The following is a 24,990-nucleotide window of genomic DNA, read 5'->3' on the forward strand; positions in this document are numbered from 1 at the left end:
TGGGCTACCAACGTGTTCGACGCATGCGCAAACAGCTAAAATCGGTTGATGTCCCGTTTTATCCTCTCAGTCATTTTGCTAAAGAAAACAACGAAATAAAACCTCATCCTTAAAGCTCTCCCAAACCCCAAAGCTAGGTTACACTTGAACATGAAGGTGATAGCACACACACGTACACACGCACGCACAAAATAAATAGGTGGATAAACCTTAATTCTTTCTTTCAACACAAACTTCTTAAATAAACTAATAATTGAACAATAAATATTAACTACTATTATTTCTTAGACTTTTTTCTCTCTCAAAATTTATAATTTTGTTTGTTTTCTGTGCGTGCGTGTGTGTGCATGGTTTTCAAAATATGTAAATACTGCCACACTTAGCATGTACTCTTGGTTATAATCATCTTAAGAAAAAATGTGCATCTCGAACAAATAAAATCTTCAAGCTAAAGTCTTCTTGTCTGAATGTTTAGAGATGTAACTCTTATCGACTGGTGACTCGTTCACTAGTCAAATGACTGGTTTTCTACAAATTTTATATATATAGTTTTGTAGTAGTTTTATAGTTTTGTAGTGAACATGACAGACAGGTTATGGCGGACCAAGACATAATATTTGCTGAATGGTTGAAAATGGAGTGTATGTGTGCGTGTGCATGCGTGCGTGTGTGTAGAGATTGTATTAAAAAGTGTGAGTATTGTTTGAACAAAAAATTGCTCCATGGTCAACACTGGAAAATGTCTAAAAATACAAGTGCTCGAGAATGAGATGTAAAATCCTTAAGATTCCAGATATAAAAATTCTTGACGAAAATAAAAATATTGTTGCTGTTCAGAGCTGCATTTGATTATGCCTCATGGTTTCACTTTTTAAAAAAATTCTAAAATAAACTCACTTGGACCACATTGACGCATATGAAATGTTTGACATCCAACTGACAGTATTTTTTTATGATGTGTGCTGCTACTTGGTTTCTTTTCTGGTCAGTCTTTGAATGGAACTCTTTGCTTTATTTTAATCGGGATATTATTGTTTTAGTGACTGTATACTTTATGAAACTAGAGGGAATGGCCCAAGAGTGTAAACAAGAAAGTGATTATTAGTAGTACAGGCATGTGGTCTCCTTGATATTGTTTATGTTTTGTTTTGGTGCTTCGATTTGTATAAGAGTGTTGGACCTTCATGTTTATCTGTGCTTCTGCTACATTTTCTTCCTCTTCTGTTTTGCAACAATGTATAGGTCTTAGACTCCTAGTTAGAGTGATCTTCATTCTCACATTCTGTTACAATATATACAACACAATGATTGTTGCTGACAAGACACACAAATAGATAAGTTTGTCTTAATATTTATTCAGATAAACGGGACTAACACCAGACGAAGGTTATCAAGCAAAGGACTTTTAATTTTTTGAACTGTAGCCTTATCATACCGTATTTGTTAGTGGTGTCCTGTTATTGTGTATCATAACAATACAACACCTTTAATGGTAACTGGTTTTAGTATAAGTGTTACAGTTTAGTAGGCAAAGCAACTTGTTCTCACTGCCAAAGAAGAATGTTTTTTTTTTAAATGAATTTTTATATTTTCTTGGGATACAAAGTTTACTTTTTGCGTCTCTGAAAACATTATAAAAGTGTTTCCGTGAGTGCCTGTGTGTTCTGAGGGAGAGGTGGTGGTGAAAGGTTAACCTATTAGTTCTACATCTATATGATCTTTTTAGTAAACTTACTGAGTAAACAAACGTTTTCTAAACTTCAAACCGCTCTCTGCTGTTTGGGTAACAAACGGTCGCACCCAAGTCAACTTTCTTAATAATTATTTTTACAGGTTTATCACCTTAGACATGTCAAGTCAGATCAGATCCTTGACCATGTTACACAAGATTTGCATCCTTGGCCATGCCGTAGAAAATACTCTGTTTGTCCGCAAGAAGCACGTGGGGCGAGTCGTACTCCTTCACCAAGCCCTTCATCAAGCACGAGGATCCTGCAAACAACAGATTAATTATTTTGTTTCTCCTGTTCTTGATATTTTACACATCTTCTATAAATACTGTTTACTCATTCGTTTCACGCTGATAAACAGTGATACACAGTAAACCTGTTGAAACTGTTAACTATCAGGTCTCTTGGAACTGTGTTTGATTGCCAGCTACGATGATAACGCCGACATTTTAACGTAGCAACGCCAAAGAATGTACCTTTTACTGAAGCTAAATGTTTTCATTTCATACGCCGTTTTTGTCGTCTTGTATGAGGTTTTAAAAGCTCTCTCTCCAAAGATGCATTGTGTTCAAAAATAATATGTATCGAACAGACAAAGAGATTTACTTCTTTCTTTATAGCTTCTGCCTTTGCTTGAGCTAACAAATATTTCTGTTTAAGCTCAGTACGTTATGCCATTACTCAATCTGCTGTCCGAACTCTGATATGTCGGTTGTGCGTTGCGCTGCGCGTGTGTGTATCTGTCACTAAATAAAAACTGTTTTGAAAGTTTTTTTTGTCCACCTTTTTTGTTGCTTATATTTTTTTGACATCTTTATAACGCTGCACCTGCCAAAACCGTTATTTTTATTTAACAATTTTGCTGACCAGAAATTCCCGTGTTCAAAAACTGACAAATAAAAACGATCAAATGTCATTTTCCATATTAGAGACACACTCACGTGGAATTTGGTAAATGCTGTTCTTTGTATGCACCGACTACAACGAAAGTCGTAGTCCATGATGGTGTTAGGCGGTGTGCGATGGGATGATGGTGCAGGAGCTAAAGGCCTCACGGATGGTGTTCTGGATGAGGAGTCCGTCTCCATGTCAACGGCGGCCGTGGCCTCGTCCAGGACCAGGATTTGGTTCGCGAGTAGCGACCTGGCCAGACACACCAACTGCCGCTGACCTACACTGTAATGCGAATTATTAAATGAGAACATTTGAATTAAAAGATTGGAAAAGTGGATGAGTGGGAAAAGCAAACAATAATTAAAGTGGCAACGTGGCTTAAAAATTTGAAAAAATTGACCGCTTTAGTGCTTTTCTTCATTTCGAGTATTATTTAAGACGGTGGAAGTACAAATAGGTTAAACTAAAAACTTTCCAATTAATTTATATCTGCAACAATAAATAATAATGAATAATTAATCATCCCAGTTTGAAACAATAACTGCTAACAAGATTTTAAGCTCCGTAGGTATCTTCGATTTTGTGTTCTTTCGTGTGTGTGTGTGTGTAGAGTGGAGGATGTAAACTGGATGTACAGAACTCGATTACCTTAGCTTTTGTCCCCTCTCCGACCTGGTGTTCAGGTTTTCTGGCAACTCTCTGCAAAAACGCTTGCAAAAAGTGAATAAAATCACTAATCCCACATTTTATTCCTTGTGAGATCAAACACTTGCCCTATTATTCTTACGGAAATGTATTTTGCATTCTTAACCATTTTGTTCGCTTTGTTAAAAATGCAGCAAGACTAGAAAGTACGGTCACGTAAATGATACAAAGAGACGCTTACAAATGAGAAATGAAGCTTACAGCTTAAAGTACAAGACATCTTTATCTTCTTGTTAAAAAGACACAAATGGAAGAATGTCTGTGAGTCTGTCTATGACTACGAAAGACTAGAAAGCAATGTTTGAAGTAGAAAAGTATCTCAAAACGTAGCAAATACTTTAAGTTGAGGCAGTCTCCAGGTGCTTTCCATATTTGGTCATCTGAGTATTGATCCAGTGGGTCAAGGTTCATCCTTAAAGGTGCCATGTAGTGGTGCGAGAAGAGAACGGGATCTACAATCGAACAAAGGTCTGAAGGTCAACCCTGCCTATCTCTATCAGTACAATGAATAAAAATATCTGGTATCCGTCGCGCGCTTTGGTTGTGCGTTACTTTTTTGGTTCGTGGTACGGAAATAGATTTTCTATTTCCCGTTTTTACATACGGGCATCGCGTCGGACCCTGATTGGTAATTAATTAATTTCAAGACCCTCAGTCTTTACAGAACATCTGTTGTCGTCTGCTTGTAAGGTTGCAAAACGAGGGCTTACACATGTTTGTAAGGTGATACGAGTATGCATTAATGTGTTACTTTTTCTTTATTTATTTATTAAGAAAAGACTGTGCTAAGATTAAACATCAGAGAAATGACAAATATTATCAGACAGATGTGTCAAGTTACCCAAAACAGCAGTAGCCACTATCTTTATTTGTATTTCATGTGCTCCATCTGGCCGTAAGAAAAAACGTGAAACTGGGTACAAAACTAACGATAACGCCAATGCCAGACATTCGCTGCCCTTAATTTAAATATTTAATTAAATTTCACAGTGACTGTAAGTAGATTCATCGTGATTGTCTACCTTGTCTTCCATCTCCTCTACTTAATAAAATGTTCACAGTTGGCGACATGTTGCAATAGTCTGGAGGTTACCTGTGGAAGGATGGTGATGCGAGAGCGCAGGTCGTGGAGCCCGATGTCGGCGATGTTGACGCCGTCGATGATGATGGAGCCGTTACAGGCCTCGATCAACCCGGAAGAGAGAAAGCGTCAGGGAGGATTTACCTGCCCCTGTCCTTCCAACGATACCAACCTGCACAGAAAATTACATAATATTTAGCCTAAAAAATACACTTTATAGATTTTTTTCTTTGTTCTTAAAGAAAGAGAGAGAAAGAGTGTATCGTGTGCGTGCGTGTCTAACAGAAAGTGAAATGACACTTGTTATTGTTTACCTTCTGACCAGCCTCAACAATGAAGCTGATGTCTCGCAACACGAGGTCAAGGCCGGGTCGATAGCGCGTGCTGTACTCACTAAACATCAGGCGACCTCTCTCGGGCCAAGAAGGATCTGGACGTCTCAAAGGGTTAGTCCATGGAGCCTATAATAATAATAATAAATTTAAAAAGTGATCTTTGATTCATTTTCCCTGTAGCAAAGGTTTACATCTTGTCACACTGAGATATTCTGTGTTCGAGTTCTAGTATTTTAGAAATTATTTTAAGCTACGATAGACGTTTAACAAACGAAAGATAGGAAGACACAAACAAAGAAATGACGATTGATGGAGCTAAAAAATGGCGAGGATCACGGATTATTGAACCCAACTGGAGTGAAGGCAAGGTGAAATCTCTGTACATTTAGTAACCATAGCTACCGATTCTCTACTTTTAAAAGGCCCTATTCCTGACCTCTGACTCCAGCTGTGAGTATTCCCTCACCCTCTCCACGGACACCATGTTTGTCACAAGGTCGGTAATCATTCGGACCATCCAGCTGATATATTCCGACATCTACGAGGTCATAAAACAACAGAGTTTATATCATAGAAAGGAGGGGGAGAGAAATAGCCGTTATTACAGGAAGCTCTCTTTCATTGGTACAGCACCCTCAGACAGATCATCCTCCGCAAGAAACAAAAAATTAGAATGATATTAGCTTGTTTTTCCCTAATCGTCTTCATCTTTTATAAAATTGACTGGCAGATGAAAATCACGACTATAGTTTTTTTCTCTTTTTTTGGTCACATGTCGGAGAAAGATTGACATAAGTGTAATAAGTTCTTATACTGCAAATAAATATCTATTACTGTTTACATTTTTTAATCTACTCTGTATATGCAAGTCCCTATACATATCTTCAAAGAAAAACAATAAATCATGTAATTATGATTATAATTATGACCAATTAACACACAAAATAACACAATAATAATCCCAGACAACAAACATACAGAGTTCAATCACCTGCATTGCGTAAGTCACAGAGAATCCCAAAGTTCCTCCTCCAATGCCTGGAGTGGCAATGGAACAGATGGCAGCACCGAAAATGATAAGATTTGTGATGATATCTAGGTTCATTGTCATCCACCTGGTGGGAAACAGAATGTCTCATGTTAGACCGAAACCACCAGCATAGGCTACATGTTGTTTGGCCTGTCGCCGTATTAGCGATTTATACATAAATAAATTCAAATTTATAAATATTATATAGATATAATTAATGTCAATTTTTGACTTCGTATACTATTTCCCTTGATTTATTTAGCTTTGTTTGGGCTAAAAAAATGTAATGGAACTGTCCAGCAAAGTCTTTAACATTTGTACGAAACCAACATTTAGACAGTTTACTTTTCTCTATTTTAATGTACAGTCGATGCAGTCTTATTAATCAGATTTCACAAAGGTAACTCCATTCTCACTAGGGTATGGAACCTAAGTCAAGGGCACAACTTCTCGTTTCTTAAAGCATTTAGTGATGTTTAGATGCCCTTTGCCCTTACCTGTGTGCGCTAAGACTAGTGAAGTACAAGGACTGGTTTCTGTCCACCCGTCGTTGTATCTCCTCGATTGAAGCGGTCGACCGCTCGGTAGGCGCGGATGGTGGCGCCGCCCTGATGGTCTCGCTGAAGTGGACGTAGAGGGGGGCTGTGAGTGACCGACTCCATCCTCTTCAGCTGCCGGGACGTCGGATGTAGAAGGTCTGTGTGCACAGTGTGAACTTGTATTTAGAGCAAGATGTGAGCTGTACTAGTGCTCTTAAGAGTCATAGACTTTTTAATGTGTTGGTTATTATAATTTTTTTTAACAAATCAGTTTGCGCAAGTCTTGATTTTCTCAATTTAGCAACGCATTAATGCGTGACCATTTGCAATAGAAAAATTTCGTCGATGGAAGATGATATACTTTTCGGCACAGCCACGACGTGTTGTTAAGGACTGGTTACCTGCAATGAACTGTACAGGTACAAACTTACCTGTATGAGGAAATACAGGATGATGACAGAATAACTAGAAAATGAAGAGCGGTGTACTGATGGAGATGACGATGATGGTGACAAGAACCATCGTCCCAATAGAGACAGACTCCTGGATGTTGCTTTTGGAAGGATGTTGTCGATGGTATCTATGTCACGCGAGAATCTGTTTGTCAAGAAATATTTCTTAATTTTAATCGTTCATCTTTGAGCTTCAGATGAATCAGGCAGTTAAGTAAGCGTTTGTTTGTTTGTGTTTAACGCCCTGCCATTGTTGGTTTGTTTATTGGTATTTAACACCGTGACAGCAACTAGGGCTATATAAGGCGAAAAAATCGTAATCTTTACCTTCAAAAGTTAAGACCATAACCTCTCGAGTGATTAACAATAACAGGCAACGCAAGAAAATAAAAATATGTCAAAGAGTAGGGTTCGTCAAGTGTAAAAAGGAGTGGCCAAGCCCTAAAAGACACCAACGGACAACCAACAACAACTTAAAAACAACTAACACAACAACATCATTCGTCATTAACAACACAAACCGAAAGAAAACAGTGTCTTATGGACATAAAATTCTTAAATCTGATTTTAAAGTCCCTGTCCTCTTAACAAGTAAAGACTGCCTTCTTTAAGATTGACCATTTGCACACTGTGGTCCCATGGGGTGTATTCTGATTGATGTCAAGTTTGACATCCGGCAAAGGTCAGGGCAACGGAATGACCCCCTTAAAGAGGTTGACGGATCGATGAGGAATTACCATTATGAGCCGATCGAAAAAACATTTTTTCGCTCCCATCGGCGCACAGCCTCAGACGCTTTGTGAGTTGCGCACTGGACAAGAAACTGTCCCAGTGCGCAACATCTAAAAGCAGAAACGTTGTAAAGATGCTTCTAAACCCCTTTGTTAGGGCATTGCTAGCAGGGTCGAACCAGGGATACATAAAAAGAATATACTCTGGCGTTTACCAGTATAGAGACCAGAGTTGAATGAATATAAAGATAATTCACCTGTTTGATTAGTCGCCAACTGGGGTCGGTGTCAAGAAGACCATTGGTGCCCGCAGTACCCCACTAGCAAGTAGTCTGCTGTGAAGGTGTGTTCTTGGAGGCAACAACCGTTTCGAACACAAATCAAGAAGTGCTGAGGACCAGCGTGACGACTGTACGAAACGAAACATGACAAAGATTCAAACATGGTCTACCCTGCGATTGATTAGTTTGTGTTGGAGGCCATGTTGTTTCCCTGTTGCTGCCACTCTCAAATGTTTGCATTTTTGTTAGGAGCGGACTTTAATATTTGGGAACCGACAGCAGAACAACTGGCTGCTGACCAGATGATAGCACATAGAGTTAGTCTTCAACTCTCAAAATCTGATAAAGAAGCATCTTCAGGGTCAGCAAAAAAATCTTTATTAACTTAATTGATTTTAAAAAGGGTTTTGACACTAGTTTTAAATTTCGTTTTCGTGGATGTTCCTAAGCGGATAAATGTAGACAAATATACGTTTTCATGACAAATACATAAATGGTTTTAAACTTGCTCATACGTTCATCCTTATTTGGGTTTCGGGATAATGGCTAGAGGTGTAAAAAAGCGCATCATGTCCTACTGACATCAAATTTGTTAATAAAGAATTGTCGTTGTCGCTGTGTTTGTCTCTGTTAATAACTTTCTACTTCTTGAAACTTTTCATCACATACTCTGCCCGATGCCAAACATTCCAACACCATCACGGTAGTAGTCGTTCTTGACTTTGTAGTTGTGCCGCAAGGTGCGTTTCGTGGGATGTGGCGAGGACAACAAGTTGTCGTCTTCCAGCGGCTGAGCCAGAGAAATTACAGAAGCGTGAGACGGCTTGAAGAGAAAGAACAAAATGATGCCGTGAAGGGTACGGCGGCTGCTTGCTCGTATGTAGGTGAGAAACACGCTCGTCTTCACCTGGAAGGTACAGTGGCCTGAACTCGAACAGACATTGGGAAAAGATACAAAGACCGACTTATTACTATTGTGTTACCTCTTTACCTGAACTTCACAACCTGGGTGTAGCTGCACAATATGTTTATAAACCGTCAAGCCGCTGTAAGAAAAAGAAAATCGAGAAATGTTTTTTAGAAAGTGCTCATATATTATTTAGATACTTTGCACAAGCACGTGCAAAACTTTGTGATGACAGAAAAGAAAGTCTGACGCCATGAGTTTTATCTTTTAGATAAACTGATTGTTTATATACATGATGTACATGTCTGTATATCCTTCCTGTCCCGTATTTTTTTTTCTTTAAGTAGCTATTTTGTACAAAGTGAACAATTGTTTATACATGCGTATCTTTCTTTATATACCGGATCCATTATATGACACTAATGTAGTTTTATTTTATTTTGTTGTTCTATCACATGATGGGGAAATCTAACATCTACCCTGATTTGTTTCCTTTTCTTTTTGTCGATTTTAAATTTTTGGATCCTTTATCTATTGGATGATCTTCATGTTTGTATTTACCTCGACTGTAGTTTCTTTTTTGGTCTTCTTAACTGAATTTGTATGCCATGCTTTCTAATAAATATTATTGCGCCACACATAGGCATATTGTTTTACAGTACATGGCTACATCACGTTTCCTTTCTCAATTGTCCTTGTTCTCTCCCTCACCAGCCTATATAGTTGTCTTCCTGTGTTGTGTCTTTGAAGGTGGCACGTGCTGAATCTATTGACATTTCTTTGAATTCAGTCATCCTCGATGATTTTCTTGACTGTTGTTCTTTTAGACTTCTAGTGCTACGAACATATTATGCTTCGATTGTCTTAATTCACCGCATTCAAATTCTCGTCCTAATTAGATATTATAAGCTTATAAACATTCTCATAAACGCCTTTTCTATTACAAAAACTTATACGAAGGATCAGTTTTGTGTTTCAACATTCATAACCTGCCTTCTTATGTTCCCCTAGAATGACATTTACAGAAGACCTTAAACGGGCTTCTGCTTACCTGTTGTGACGCCTGATTCGGGAGTTGTCACGATACCATAGTAAGCATTATGTCCGTTGATGTAACAGCACGTTTCACCGGCTAAACTAATGTATGGTGTAAGGTTTATGCTTGAAAACAACTCTGAATACTGAACATTTGTATAGTTTAAAGTCTTTTTTTGTAATCTGTTATTTTTAAAAAAAAACTTATTTTAAAAAGCGCAAAAGAACCTGCTTCTAGAGTAGTCTTTTGCGTTGTCATCTTCGCCGGAAGTTGTGCCCTCGGAAGTCGCCGTCTCCACGTTCTCTCGGATCTTCCTGATGAGCGCTGAGACTGCGAAAAGAATGAAAAGAAGATAATTATGCTTTTAAGAAATCTGAAACATTGCCGTTATTTGATCCACATACTTTCAAAGTAACATCGTTTATGTCCGGTAATATTGGGTGTAAACACTAAAATATAATCAGATGCAAGGCAAGGAATCGGACTCAGTCCAATCACCATAGGTAGGTACAGGTAAATTTGTCTAATGAATAGTACGATTTGAATGCATAGCAGATGTTTGCTGGTTTGAAGCAGAGTCCGAGATACAATAGGCTAGGTAACTTTAATGCCTTTAAGCAATCGGAGCACTTAAACTCTTTACCATTTAACCATTTTACCATTTGCACTTCTAGGTGTTTAGGCTTATGACAAGTAAAGGTAATTTATAGCTAATCTGCGCAACAGTAAAACAGGCGTCCCAAAAATATTGCTAAGTTTCGAAGACGATGTACAGCAAATTACACAATACAAATTAAAATAAACCCATTGTTGCATTTGAGATCACATGATTACTTACTCTCAGGGTCTTCCTCTTCCTCCGAGTCCTCCCTCTGTTGCAGGTGAAGCTTGAGGAAGCGAGCGAAGGGTCCGTTGTGGGACATGAGAGTGTCGTAGCTGCCTTTCTCCGAGATGCCGTTGGTCGGACAGCACGATGATCTCGTCAACCATCGGCAGCCATGGATGCCGTGTGTCACCAGCACCCGCAGTCTGGTTTGAATTAAAAGAGAAGAGCAGTTGCTAATGAAAGGAGGTACCTGACGATTTTGCTGATGACTCAAAGAAAGACAGAGAGAGAGGGAGATAGGGAGTTGAGCTGACAATGATGGTTTCTGGAACAGAGGAAGCTAAGAGGCCAATTAAGAATGATTAGCATGAGGAATGAGACAGTGGAATAATAACAATAAATGACAAAATTTGTGAATGAAGAGAACAGTAATAAAAGTTTAATAATGCTTATATTTCTGCTAATTTTCAAAACTTAGATGCGTGAATCATCTTGATAAAGATGGAAAAAAAGGATACCTATGATAACTATATGGACTTGTAAAGTGCATACAAGTGAAAGATAAGTAATTAGAGTATTCCACTTCTCTTATTAAAAAAAAGTAAAGGGAATTTTTGAAAATAAAGAAGTCTTAAACCAACTTAAATAAAATAACTGTACGCCTCCTGGTACCTCCTTTGGTGTGACCTGACCTTGTGTCGGAGCAAGCCGTTGGGGCCAATGACCTCGGTGAAGATGTGTTTGCCCACGTGCGAGTCCACGGCGCTGAGCGGGTCGTCCAGTAGGTAGATGTCGCTGTCACTGTACACGGCGCGGGCCAGACTCACTCTCTGCCTCTGACCCCCACTCAGGTTGATACCCTGACACACATACAGACATAATCTAATTCGTCGTCATCCTCCTCCTCTTTGTCTTTTTACTAATCCTCGTCATCATCATCTTTATTATCGTTGTCCTCATCATCCTTATCGTCCTCGTCTTCGTTTTCGTCCTTGTCGTCATCGTCCTCCTTCTCCTCGTCCTCTCGTCGTCCTTCTCCTCCTCGTCCTCCTCCTTGTAGTCCTCGTCGTGGTCCTCTTCCTTGTCTACTTGTCGTCCTCCTCCTCTTCATCATCGTAATTACCCTTTCACCAATCTCAGTCATGTCTCCAGCAGCAGTATTGTGCCAGGTCGGGCTCAAGTGCGCATGCCGCAGGACCTGTAGATATCTTTGTTCGTTGAAGAGTTTCCCAAAGAGGACGTTGTCACGTAGCGTTGTGTGTTGTATCCACGCTTGCTGAGGGACGTAGGCCACAGAACTCTGAAACACGTTGTGCTGGTTTTGTTTGTAAAGAACTCACAACAGTCCTATTAAGTCTTAAGGAAAAATCCATCTTTTAAATATCTCCTGCGTGCTCTACCCAAGTTTCATAAAACGAAAACTTAAAGAGCCTACAAGTACATACATGTATACATAGAGCTACCAAAGCTCTGAGACTCATAAGATATCCATTACAACTGTACTTTGACATTAAGACTATATTACAATATCTCGCTGTTGGTGTTTTTGGAGGTACGTCTGCCTAGTGCGTATTTTAACATTGAGATGATTAAAAGAGAGAGGAAAACAAAATCATCTACAAAACAAACTCTCTGACAGCTCTGTGAGCATGTGGCACAAATAGAAAGAAGACCCCTACTCCTCAAATGAGATGAAATTTTCTAAAGGTCTAGTGGGATACAATTTTTAAGTCTTTATCTAAAGTTCATTGCAAGGTAACATTTTCATAAATCTGTATAATAAAGCCACTTCTGTTCTTGAGATACACGCCTAAAAACATGGCGATGCACAGAAAGAGTAAAGAACTCTTACGTCTGTATTGTACTTGGATACGTTTAAATAATAAAGACCTCAGACAGTGAGAATACTGGGACCTTACATTAATTAGTGATATCTGTGGGCAAACACCACACCACCATTTTAATTTCACTGGGTGCATGGTGACGTGTGTAGGAGAATATCTGTCCAGATTCACACACATTTTCAGAACTACAATTATGCACTAACCTTTAAATAGTTATTAATAGAAAAGTGACACCTCAAGACTAAAACTCGCTGTTGTGGTTTAAAGTCGTATATTATCACTATCTGACTTAATTACTATATCTTGTATTTATTAGTTCCTCCTTTGACTACAATATTATCTACTCGTACTAGAAAAACAACTGCCGAGGTCACTTGGAACACAAATATTTCTATAAAAATGGGCCAAACATAGTGAGCTTGAAAAAACATTATTCTTTACCTTCATGGTTACTTTCCCTGACACTTTTTCTATTTCTCCAAGAAGTGACGAGATCAATGACGACTTTCCACTTCCCACGTGACCCACCACTGCTACCAGCCTGCCGACACCGACGCTGATGTCGATGCTGGAATTATCCAACATTCATAAGAAAAACGTTTAGCTTGGATAGATCATGCACTGACCACATTGCCACCCTCTATTCAGTGGTAGTCCTCCCTCTCTATAACTTTTGTGGACATTGAGAAGGTATTTGACAGTGTAGACAGGGACATCATCTGGAGGCTGATTATCCCCCTACAGCATTCCACAGAAGCTCATAAATATCATTCAAGGGTTATACGAAGATTCATCCTGCCAAATTATTCACAATGGCAAATTCACTAAACCTTTAGTAGTGAAGACCGGCGTAAGACAGGGTTGAATATTATCATCAACAGTATTCCTGATGGTCTTAGACTGGATTATGTGCAAGACAACCCAATACAACAACAACGGTATCCTGTGGGCTTTCACTAAACAGCTAGAAGACCTGCACTTCGCAGATGACATTAGTCTCCTATCTTATCGGCAACAGCTTGCAAAATGTCGAGTACTGCTTTTCTTTAGATATGACATATTTTTGTTATTTTTTCTAACATACTGGTTTGAAATTATGCGACTTACTGTAGTGCAAACATGAAAGGTATAGTAAGGGGACATTGCGAAATTTTATTTATCTGAGACATCTCCCTGTCATGATCCGGTCTTGGAAATTGCATGAACTTCACTTTTGGATTTTATGTTTATTCTGTGTACCTAGAATCGGTGTTTCACTAACTACAAAGACATTTGTTTGCAATGACTATTTCGATGAAATCAAACAAAATACTAATTCTAGACACAACGGTTGTATTACAACAGACAAAATAACTACAAATAACTATATGGCAAACCTTTTCCCACAGATTCCCAAAAGTCGCGATATAATTGGTCATGACGTCACTACATCAGTCGTTTGCGTTTGGCGGTTAATATTGTACATCATCAACAACAACAACAACAACAACAACAACAACAGGAATAACCACAGAAAATGGTAGTGGAAAGAGAAGAGAAAGTGGTGACTAATTAGCAGTAACAAACAGATTGACAAGTCACACAGGAACAAAGAGATTAACAAGCAGAAAAGCAAACAACGGAAGAATCACCCACTTTTTCAAGACAGGTTCGTAGTGTTTGTCCCACGTGAACTTTCCGTTTCTGATGGACATGGCGTCGACTGTTGAAAAACAATGAACGTTGTTTAGATTAAACGGGGGATGAACAACTGTCTAAAGTATTTTTAAATAGTCTAAATAAGCAAAGCGTAAATAATACAAATAAAAGAAGTAAAAAAGAATCTTATTTTACAGAAAGGTCAAGTTTTTTTAATCGTTTAGTCATTCTTAATTGTATACCTACGTGTACTTTGGATATGCATTATTTTATGTTACCAAACAACTTAAATTTCTTGTTACTTCAGGCTTTAGTTATACAGTCAAATCTCCCTACTATGCCACCCCGCTACTATGCCACTCTCGGTATTATGCCACTTTTGCTCGGTCCCGACTATAAATTCAATGTAAAAAAAAATTTACTATGCCACCCCCTACTCTCGATACTATGCCACTTTTTTTGTGACTGTTAAAAGACACAAGTTGTGAAATTCCGCGCAGTGCTCGATTATTATACTGTATGGTAGTGTGGGACATCGCAGTTAGGTGGATGGAACATAGCACGCACACAGGGAGGGTGGAGGCTGGCAATGTGGGGGGGTGGGTGTCGCTGGCCGTGGTGACAGCCACGTGACAGAAGGGAAGGTGTGAGGGGGTCGACTAGCGACAGGATGCAGGTGCGCGGATGTGGTTGGGAGGGGTGGAGGATGAAGAGGTGAGGGGGAGAATGAGAGGAGACAGCGAGCGAAGCCGACAATTCTTGAGAGCTTTGGACCAGACCTGGGCAAAGGCCTCCTGTCTCTGACCGGCCCGCCTGCCAGTATATATACTATACATACAGCATTGGGTAAAACTGAGTTAACTATATTAGTCCGGCCCTCTAAAACCATCCCAATTTCCCATGCGGCCCCTTGGGAAAATTAATTGCCCACCCCTGCTTTGGACTGACGGGTAACTTGAACAAATAAAGCCGTTTCTACGAACCCTCGCTACTATGCCGCTCTCGCTATAGTAGGGAGATTTGACTGTAATTCCATACAATTTTAAAGTTGAGAAGCAAGTATATTGTTCAGTCATGTTCATGCTTAACTCTTGTAACCTAAACTTCAGCTCTCTGCTTTATTAAATACAGTTTTATGACTTCTCAATGGTGGCCGGCACACTAGCGGTTTGATAATGTCCGTTTTATGGCATCTAACCTTGGTATTCTATTGAATGTGTTCCAAACAGTTAATTTATTATAATTTCCAAGTTTCCAACATAGGCGAAGACGACAAGCGAGTGTCTCACATTTTCGTTTTCCAGGTAATTTACCTGCATCGGCAGCACAGGTGACGCTGTCTGTGTCGAGGTCTTCACAGCACAGAAACTTGTTGATCCTTTGCACTGACACCAAAGACTAGTGATCAGAAGCACAAATAATAAATAAGAGAAGAAAACAAAACCATAACACATAAATGAAAAAAAGAAAATGACAAAAACGCTAGAAAGTATTAAACTAAACTACCAGATAGAAGGGAATAAAGTTAAGTCAGCAAAATGACGGAAGCAACTGAGCGTAAAGAACAAAGCAGTAAAAATAACAAATACAGGAAAGTAATAAGGAAAACAAATAAAGAAGGTGAAATGAGGAAAGGTGAAAAAATTAGAAACAAATTAAAGAGGTAAGCATTACTGTAGTCACAGTAATCACAGACCTGAACAGTCAAGGAGATGAGTTTGGCCAGAAGGTCAAGGGGATCTCTCAGCAAGTTCAACAAGGCCAAGGTAACAAAGACCAGCCGAGCGTCCATGTGGTTGTCAGGGGAGACAACCACAAATGTTGCAAACGTGGCCAGGGTTACCTTCAACAGGGACAAGTGAGAGGAGTTCATAGAAGTGATAACAATAATACACCAGCCTCAGACATGGACAACAATCATGTGTACTGAATTTTGTCGCCGTTTGCTGTAATCTTTATTCCAGCTAATATGAATAAATACAATATAGGAATACAGCGAGATAAGTCTGTAAGTATATTAATCATATTCACAGAAAACACATGTTTTGTACTTTTACGGCTTGTATTAAGACTTACTGGTCAGACTTTAGCTTGTTCAAAATCTTCTCATTCTTTATTAAACACAGTTATAAATACTTTTTCTGCCCAATAGCACGCTTTACTAAAATCTCTTCTGTTAGTAATACATCTACTTCTTTTTTTCTCTGTCGTAATTGTCTGTAGTAACACTAAAGAATATCCCGATTAAAAGAAAGCAAAGTGTTCACTTCAAAGACTGACCAGAAAAGGTGCGAAGTAGCTGCACACACTCATAAACATGTTCAGGTAGGAAATTCTGAGCAACACCTTTGTCTCCTCGCTCCTCAAGTCTGTGATCAACTTTTTGAAGGAAGGTTCCCATGCGTACATCTTTACCACCTGAGGACAGGTGACAGAATTTTAGAACAGCGAGCTTGTTATACTTATTATGAAAGTGGTTTGTCTTGCAGTGTTCGTGTATCCCCTAGTCTTGGTAAAGAAAAATTATTATGCCAATGTGAAAAGTTTGTTTATATTTTTAGTGGTTTCAAGACTTGTATGAAATCTTAAGGCCACGTACGCACGGCAGACGATCATGTTAAAACCTGTGGATGTGAACTCTCACTAAAAACTATTGCGTTTATACTCGTATGTACAAACACACGCAGGCGTAGATACACAAAACACAGACACACACAACATGAGACAAGCTGGAAATCTAATGTATGCCTACTAGTGTTTCTGAAAAGGGCTTAGATCGAAAATAAAAATATTTATATATATATACATTTAGCACAATAATTTAGTTCTTTAATTTATTGAGACAGGTTGCTAAACAATCAACACTGACCCTCATTCCACTCAACATATCATTGGTCAGTCTAAGCCTCTTGTCTTTGAACTTGAGGTTACTGATGTTGAGTTTCTTTTGCCAACTTGAGATGTAGGAGTTGAGGGGGAAGAGAAGGAGTAGCACGATGACGCCGGCGAAGACTGAGGGTCCGATGTAAACGTAAAGGACACCGACAACAATGATTATCTGTCAGAGGACATAACAGTGTTACACGTGTAATAAAACCATGAGAACCTGTAATTGAGCACAACAGACACGTGTGTATTAAGCATAACATGACGATAAACACGACATTGACACCTGTAGAAAATAGAGTGCAATACCTGCAACAGGTATCACAAAGAAATAATATTACCATGGTATATTATGGAGAAATAGCAAAATCAAATCATTTGAGACCTTAGTTAACCTGAGGTTTAATGTTTTACATTAGCTAAGGTCGCTCTCATCAAGGCCAAGCTCCGAAGAGTCAAACTCCCAAAATGTGTTGTTGTCTTGGCAACTGTACTGGCAAACAGCAGTTTGAATGCTTCATGTTGACCAACTTTCTATGTAGCGAAGTTGTTTACTCCAGTAACCACAAGATTTCTGTGCACTCAACAATTTGAGAATTTCTAGCATATTCTTATGAGGCGCTGGTCCTTTGTGACTAGAAGCAGAGATGAAATAATAAATATGGAATTTCTCTCGATGTTAGAAGAATTTTAGTGAATGCGATAATGAAATATGTCATCTCATAGTGTTGCTATCGGGTTAGCCTTAATAACGGGCGTTGTTTACCTGTAGAGGAGTGGTCCAAGCGACGAAATAGAACATGGAGTCCTGAATGCGTTGACAGTCGACAGACATGAGGTTGGTTATCTCCCCACTGGCTGCCAGTCGCCGTGCGGCGCTGTTCATCGTCAGCGACTAAGACAAACAGAGACAGAAAAAATAAATCAATGGGTTTAGTACTAGCAAGGACTATACATAAATTGTGTGATTTACCTATTTAGTTAAAAGACTTCACCTCTAGACAAAAGAAAAGGAAGTATCTCGCCTACTCAATCGCAAGCTCAGTGACTATGTGTTACACCAGATAGTAATTGTTTCACGAGAGAAAACCTGAACCCAGGACTCTATTGTAATCACTGTACTGGTGGCAGACAAGGGGACTGACATCCTTTGTCTTTCCCTACCTTGGACGCCGAAGATTTAAAAGACATGACTGACACGTGTTTGGTGAAGCTGGGCGGATGTATTAATATACATACACTTACATGGGTTGTTGGCTGGCTGCTTGTACGGATGATTCCTCTTTTCTTGAGACAGAATATTCGCTGATGTAGATATACAACGCACTTTATCTGCCCTTTGCTCACCTTTCTGTAGATGGCGGCAATGAGGATGGTCTTCAGCTGCATGCCGACCAGTTGGCAACACCAGTAGCTAAAACTGGCGAGCAGTGTCCTGACCATGTACACCACGAACATCAGCACCGCCAGCACGTAGCCAGACCTCGCCTGCTTGTCGTTGTCGTCGGGGCTGGTCACCTGCTCGATCAGCAGCCTGCAACAGGTGTTCAGTCCCTCAGGTCCCTTGTCCACACAACTTCTGGTGTCATCACTACTCACTGGCACATTCGATATCTATTCTAGCTTTCTAGCCTTATATCATGAGTACAGACAGCTGATTTAAAAATTAATAAAGAATGGGCATGAAACATTTTATGTGCTTGCATGTGTCATTGTTGTCTGAGTGAAATTAATTTAGACACACACACGCGCACTCACACACACACACCACACACTGATGTGTGTCTGCTAAATCACAGTTGAAAGGAGGTACAAAGAAAGAAGATTTGGATATTTCTGGATGCACATATTTTTTAAAGACAACAGTTATCAACAGTACACGCTAAGTCAACTAGCATTTATATATTTTAACCTATTTCTGACACTAATGTTGTTTCTTGTCATAATAAATTATGTTCTTGTATGTCTATTGAGTGTGTAAACATTAAAATCCAATGAATATCGGATTAGACATCGCAGTGATGATCAACTGTGCTTAAGCCTGTATTACAATTTTCTTTTTTGTAAATACAATGTGACATAATTTCCTGTGGATTTACAAGAGAGCACAATTTAACAATGAAATAAGATGAATCTACTTTTTCTTCACCTTGAATTATTTTAAAATACTTCAAAGTTGTGTGCTCCTGAGTATCAGAGGTTGCTTAATGTCTGCAAAATTTTAAAAAGTGTACAGACTAATTGGTATTGGTAAACATTATTATAAATATTTACTTATTTTTCTTTAGTATTTAGATCGGGTATTGCCACACATTGTTAGTATTTTCTCAGTAAGATACCTCGTCATAAAATCAAGGTTTGAGATAGCTTTTTTCATATTAACATTACATTGAGTATGCATCTAATTAGCTGACCCTGACTTTCCAATGTCAACCCCTTTAATAATTGACAACATCCGGGTACTCACCCTAATAACATGGGACACAAAATCAAGATCCCTTCGGATACCGCTTTCGCGAACAGCCCGAGGATGAGCCGAGGTCCCACGAGTTTCACCAAGACTCGGAGCAGCGACGGCGTTTCTTGCTTCACCTCGTCGTCCCCTGGGCGGTGGAGGGTCCCATAGGCTGTGGTGACCCCGCCCTTTCCTCGCGAATTGTGAGCGGAACAGCTGGGGACGAGGGATCTGGTTTCCAAGACGGATGCTAGAAGGTGAATGTCTCCTTCTATGGAGTCTTTGGGAAGTTGAAGTGATGTGATAGCGGAGTCGGTGTTGGTGCCGTTCCCTGGCTTACCACGTCTTTGACAGAGAAGACACAAAAATTAATTAACCTGAGCCTTATGTAAGTTGATTCAAGATTTGTGTTGGCCTCCTCCGCAGCGAGAGCTGAGTTCCATGGACAAAGTGAAGTAGCCTAAGGTGACTTGGTACTTTCCCTCAAAAACTAGAACATGAGTTCAAATAACGATTGTCACACTGGCTTCGATGTCGCTCAGGATAGAAAGGTTTGTACCCCTTGCTGGCGCCTGCCACAGTGAGGTAGATGTACTACAACTGAAGGGGAAGATTGAAGACGACCCTGGGACCGAGACCAGCGTGGACTAGTCATAACCAAGCAACCAAATGGACTCAAGAGAGTGGAATCACCCTAGCAAGAAAGGAAGACTCATCCAGTCAAGGTAAGCCGGTAAGAGCACTTCCTTTGTGTAAAGGACTAGCGATTGGTACATGGGACGTTCGTTCTCCATAAGTGTAAAAAAGTGCACGAGCTTGTCTAGAGCTTGAACGATATGCGTTGGAAAGGTTCAGACGAGATAGTGACTCTCATTGGTCACAGGCTGTTCTACGGCTGTGAGAAAGCGCCACCTGGGAATAGGTTCCACGTCCACGAATGAAAAGCTGGAGCAGTACTCTGTTGGTCTCCAATCTCGAGCAGACTCACGTCCATCCGCATTGTGAGCAAGCAACAGAAATTGACGGTGGTTCTCGTTCACGCGGCTCTCACCGACCTATGGGAACAAGAGGTGGAGGTGTACTACAACTACTACTATTGCTACTACGTGCAGCATCACGACCAAGATATATCGCACTCTCTGCACAGACCAATAATAATGAATGAAAGATATCAGTGAGTGAATATAACTATTATACCGCTGTACGCTCCAGTCTTCTTTTTACGAACAGATGGAGAAGGCAAGCAGAGGGATGCATAAGAATAACATCTTTCATGTTCAGGAATCTTAATGCACATACATGTACCAGCAAATAAACTGAAAAAATTAATCGCTTCAAATCTGGCATGAAAAACGAGTGGGGACGCTGCTCAATATAATTTCCATAGAGTCACCATCGACTCTTACCATTATCAAGTATCATTTTGAAAGAAAAATTATGTAGTTGGATTATATACAGCAGACTATCTTAAAAAATACATTTCAACGCATTAATCGATTAAAAAAATTCAATGACCCGATATTAGCATAATTCTTTATATATACTCCGTAAATCTCACATCGGAGGAAAAAAACCAAGTGATTGCTGGAGAACCACTTACTGTTCGTTCCTAAATCTTTCTCTCTCCAACTCCCACTCTCGTTCAAAGGACGGGACAAGGACGTCACTGCTGTCTCGTGGGTTGAGGTCAAAGAGGTCAGCCTCCGTAAGGTCTCTTTGCCACCCAAGGTAGATGTACCTAGAGGTAGAGGTCTTATATACAGCGCAGTCTAAGGCAGTGTACAAGACGTATTAACCCACAAGCACACACATACCATACACCTACATAAACATACAAGCACACGCTCGTAGAAACACACACACGCCAAACAGACTCTGTAAAGAAAAGAATGAAAAGACTGTTACAGTCAATAAGACAGACACATTGATAAACATGTCTTTACTTTGTCATCCATGTAAACAGCATCAGGTTGGGAAAGGACGCAGTGACCTCTGGACATGGACGCTGTAAGGAAACAGTATATAGTAAGAGTTTGACACAAGAAGGCAGACAGTAAAATGTTTGCTTAAAGATATAATATTTATTAAATTCGTTTTGACTTTTACAAATAAATTATATAAATATTTTAACCAAACCTTCTGCTGTTGCTGATATCCAGTCTGAGTTTCCTTAAAAGCTTCCGAGAAGCAGAACAGGATTGTCTGGATGCTCTCTATGGCGACGGTCACACAAAGCAAAACAAATTTCAGGATGTCGTCGTTATAATCCTGTGATCCGCAGATTGTCTTTGTCAAAACACATTTGTTATAGAGCATATTCGTGAAATCATAGAGTGCTATAGAATTAATGTTTTTGGGGGAATCAAAATTCATTCGGCACATGATTTCTATTCAAATATTAATAAAATGGACTTTTTAAGAAACGAAAGTTGTAAGCTTGTCAGGTGACTGTACAAATTTGACTAAGACAATCATGTAAGCTGAGATATTTTTTATCGACAGTTCTATTTTGTCATTTAAATCTTTACTTAGATATACATCACAATCAAGAGAAATATTAAATTATGGAATTCCATTCTTTATTTTAACTTTATTTTTAAGTATAAATCTAAATATAACTTTGTATTGTTTGCAAACCATGTAAATGCTTTCAACCAGATCTTAACGACTATAGTTGATTATAGTTTTCCTGTATTATTAAAAATTCATTTGTATTTTTTATGTACTTTGTCATTTCTGATTTATTAAAATCTCGGGGACAATTGTGCTCGTTTGACACAATCTATGCTATATAATAACAAAATGGTTGCAGTCATTAGCTGTTTATTAAAGCCATTGTCTTAGTCAAATGCCTTAGTCGATATTATATTATTATTATTATTATTATTATTATTATTATTATTATTATTATTATTATTATTAATTATTATTATTATTATTATTATTATTATTATTATTATTATTATTATTGTTATTATTATTATTATTATTATTATTATTATTAAAAACCTCTTCAATGATGGCCGTGTATAAATTGAAGACGTCGCATAACATCAACAAGCTCCAGAAGACAAACTGTAAACCGGAAGTGATGACATGTCGTCGTCGTTCATACTGTGTAAGGAATGCTGTACACAACTAAAGATATGCCAGAAAATAAACACTGCTTCTGTTAAAAGAAGGAAATAAAACGTAGAATATATAATGTGAAGATTATGCATGGACTTAAGCTAAGAACAATGTACCGTTAGGCAGGATAAAAAATCGCACAGAGTGTAATAAGATGACTGAAGATAGTCCTTGGGTGATGAAAGGTTGCATGTAGCTGAAACAGTTGCAACTAGTGGTCTTCGTGTGTAATGATAGTAAAAACATAAATAAACAGTAATCAAAATGCTATTGACATACATGTAGTCCAAGATACGAGGTGGTATACAACTTGACTAAAGAAAAACAATTATGAGCGATGTCAGGAGGCACACAGAAGAAAATTCTGCAGCCAGCGATGTGTATGTGTGATAAAGGTTAGAAGAGTGTGTCTGAAGTGACAGGTCACTAGAAGTGCGCATGTGCTGTGACGTCAAGATAGTACAACATTCTTTGAGTGTTTTTGTTTTTCCCACAGCGTGTGCAACAGCGACTCACATACGACACCAGCCGCAGGCAGCTGGCCAGGTAGATGACCACCGGAAGCACGTCACTGCCTCTATCCGTCAACAGTTTGAAGTTTTGTATCAACGACACCAGCGCCACCATGCTCAACACCATGCTGAAACACTGTCGGCATTAAATACGTTTTAATGTATTGTCTGCGATCTCGTACAACTGATTTTAATCATCATTTGTACATTAATGTTTTGTGAAATATAAGTAACCGTGCGGGTTCGGAACTACAAATGACAATAAATGCAATTGTCGAATCTTTTGATGGTAAAATTCAAGACAAAGTACAAAAATAGTCCAATCACTTTTAGATGATCTTTAATGGCAAGAAAGACAACCATGCTGAAATAGCATTCGGAGATAAGGAACAAACAACGTAGTGAAAGAACAACAATACACTAAGTAGAAATGAGTAAATGAAGACCTCAATTAGAGACACATTTCTTTTTTAAAACGTACAGACAACTCTAGGATTGCACCCTACCCACACACATGACACACCCATACACACCCACACACTCTTTCTCTTATTCTCTCTATCTCTCTGAGGATGGACAGCCTACCGTCTTGGCCGAGTTCAACCAGGTGACGTGAAGTGGAGTGACTTCCCCTTTCCTGGCCAGCACCAGCAGGTAGAAGGGCAGAGGGCACCACAAGAAAGCACATGGCACCCACACCAGCACCGTGTTGAGGAAGCAGTCTGTCAGACGTGGCCAACCGTTGTAATAGTAAAAACTGGAATTCTGAAAAATTTAAACTGAACTGCCTGGCGGCTGAGCTTTGAAACATTGAATAATCAGGTGTCGGCCTAGCATCTTGCACAATTCTTAATTTTAGTTTATAGACTAAGAAATGCACACTTTTTATTACAAGCTTGTAGATTAACAAAAAGCTCAGCTTCACATGTCAAGCTTTTGATCGTTCATTACAGTATTGTTTAGAACACAGATGCAACAACAGTGAACTACATAAATTGCAAACCATTTTGTCAGTCCAATGAATCTTTTGGCTTTCAGAAAAGCACTCACAGAATGGAGTATTACTTCATGTAGCTAATTATTTGCTGATTTGCTGCTTCAAGTTACAAGTGGTGAGCAGAAGGAATACACCCTATTGCATTATTAATTTTAATACAAACTACAACATCGACTTGAAATTAGAAGCAAGGAACAAATGTTCTGTCATGCGTAAATACAGAGAAAGTACAAAATATTTAAACCTTACCCATAGAGGATCTCTACAAAACTGCTGATTGTGACTGTCTGTCTGCCCGGTACAACTGTCAGACTGAATATCGTCTGGTACACTCCAGGTGGAGTACAGACACAGGACAAAGATGGTGAGGTCCAGTTTTATCCTTCACATGTAACTCAATCAGCCTTCTGTAAACTGCACGAGGCAACGTATCATCACAAGTGTGTTGATATTGCAGGCACTGACTGTCAAACAGTAACCCACCTGTATCAGCATGGCTGACAATTAACAACTTTTAAATACCAGCTTGGGTCACACGTGGGACAACACGTGACAAACTACTGCCACGTAGTCGTCCATGCATGACTAGAATTTGCTTTGTCTTGAAGACAACATCTGCCTCTGCAGGACCCGTAACCCTTATTATTTACATGTATTTATCTACAAAAAAATGTAAATCATCAATGAATAAACTTCACTGACTGCCCTAGTCTAAATTTTGATGAATTGTCTTGAACACACATCAAAGGTAATAATGAATTGTAAAATAATGTACGAGCTTCTGTTAGTATGTTCACTGCATTCAACCCGGAGATATATTTTAAAGTTGATATGAACTTTTATCCACTTCACAACGGTGTAGGGCTGAAGATGGGCAGGTGAAACAAAAGAGACGTGCGCACCGCTCCTTTCTCCCCCAAGTGTGATGTAACACGCGGATGGACGTCACTTGAAACTTTAAGCCGTTTAGTCTCTGACCATC

The 24,990-nt window shown here is 39.1% G+C and overlaps 1 protein-coding gene across 1 annotated transcript; it reads right to left on the reverse strand.

The window, feature by feature from the left end:
- Positions 1-1,879: 1,879 nt before the first annotated feature.
- LOC112567542 (multidrug resistance-associated protein 1-like) lies at positions 1,880-24,273 on the reverse strand. Its single transcript, XM_025244237.1, is given in 31 exon segments — positions 1,880-1,992; positions 2,710-2,906; positions 3,273-3,323; positions 4,373-4,518; positions 4,520-4,582; positions 4,725-4,871; positions 5,182-5,283; positions 5,737-5,860; positions 6,273-6,417; positions 8,448-8,568; positions 8,770-8,824; positions 9,949-10,051; positions 10,560-10,750; positions 11,208-11,407; positions 11,671-11,847; positions 12,833-12,959; positions 14,027-14,093; positions 15,343-15,427; positions 15,726-15,872; positions 16,310-16,447; positions 16,899-17,087; positions 17,682-17,810; positions 18,263-18,449; positions 19,383-19,715; positions 20,971-21,108; positions 21,314-21,375; positions 21,507-21,638; positions 22,380-22,508; positions 23,016-23,147; positions 23,597-23,776; positions 24,258-24,273. Coding segments are annotated over 29 exon segments (3,921 nt in total). The 5' UTR covers positions 23,139-23,147; positions 23,597-23,776; positions 24,258-24,273.
- Between the last annotated feature and the right edge of the window lie 717 nt (positions 24,274-24,990).

This window comes from Pomacea canaliculata, linkage group LG7 (assembly GCF_003073045.1).
Source record: "Pomacea canaliculata isolate SZHN2017 linkage group LG7, ASM307304v1, whole genome shotgun sequence".
Lineage (NCBI taxonomy): Eukaryota > Metazoa > Mollusca > Gastropoda > Architaenioglossa > Ampullariidae > Pomacea > Pomacea canaliculata.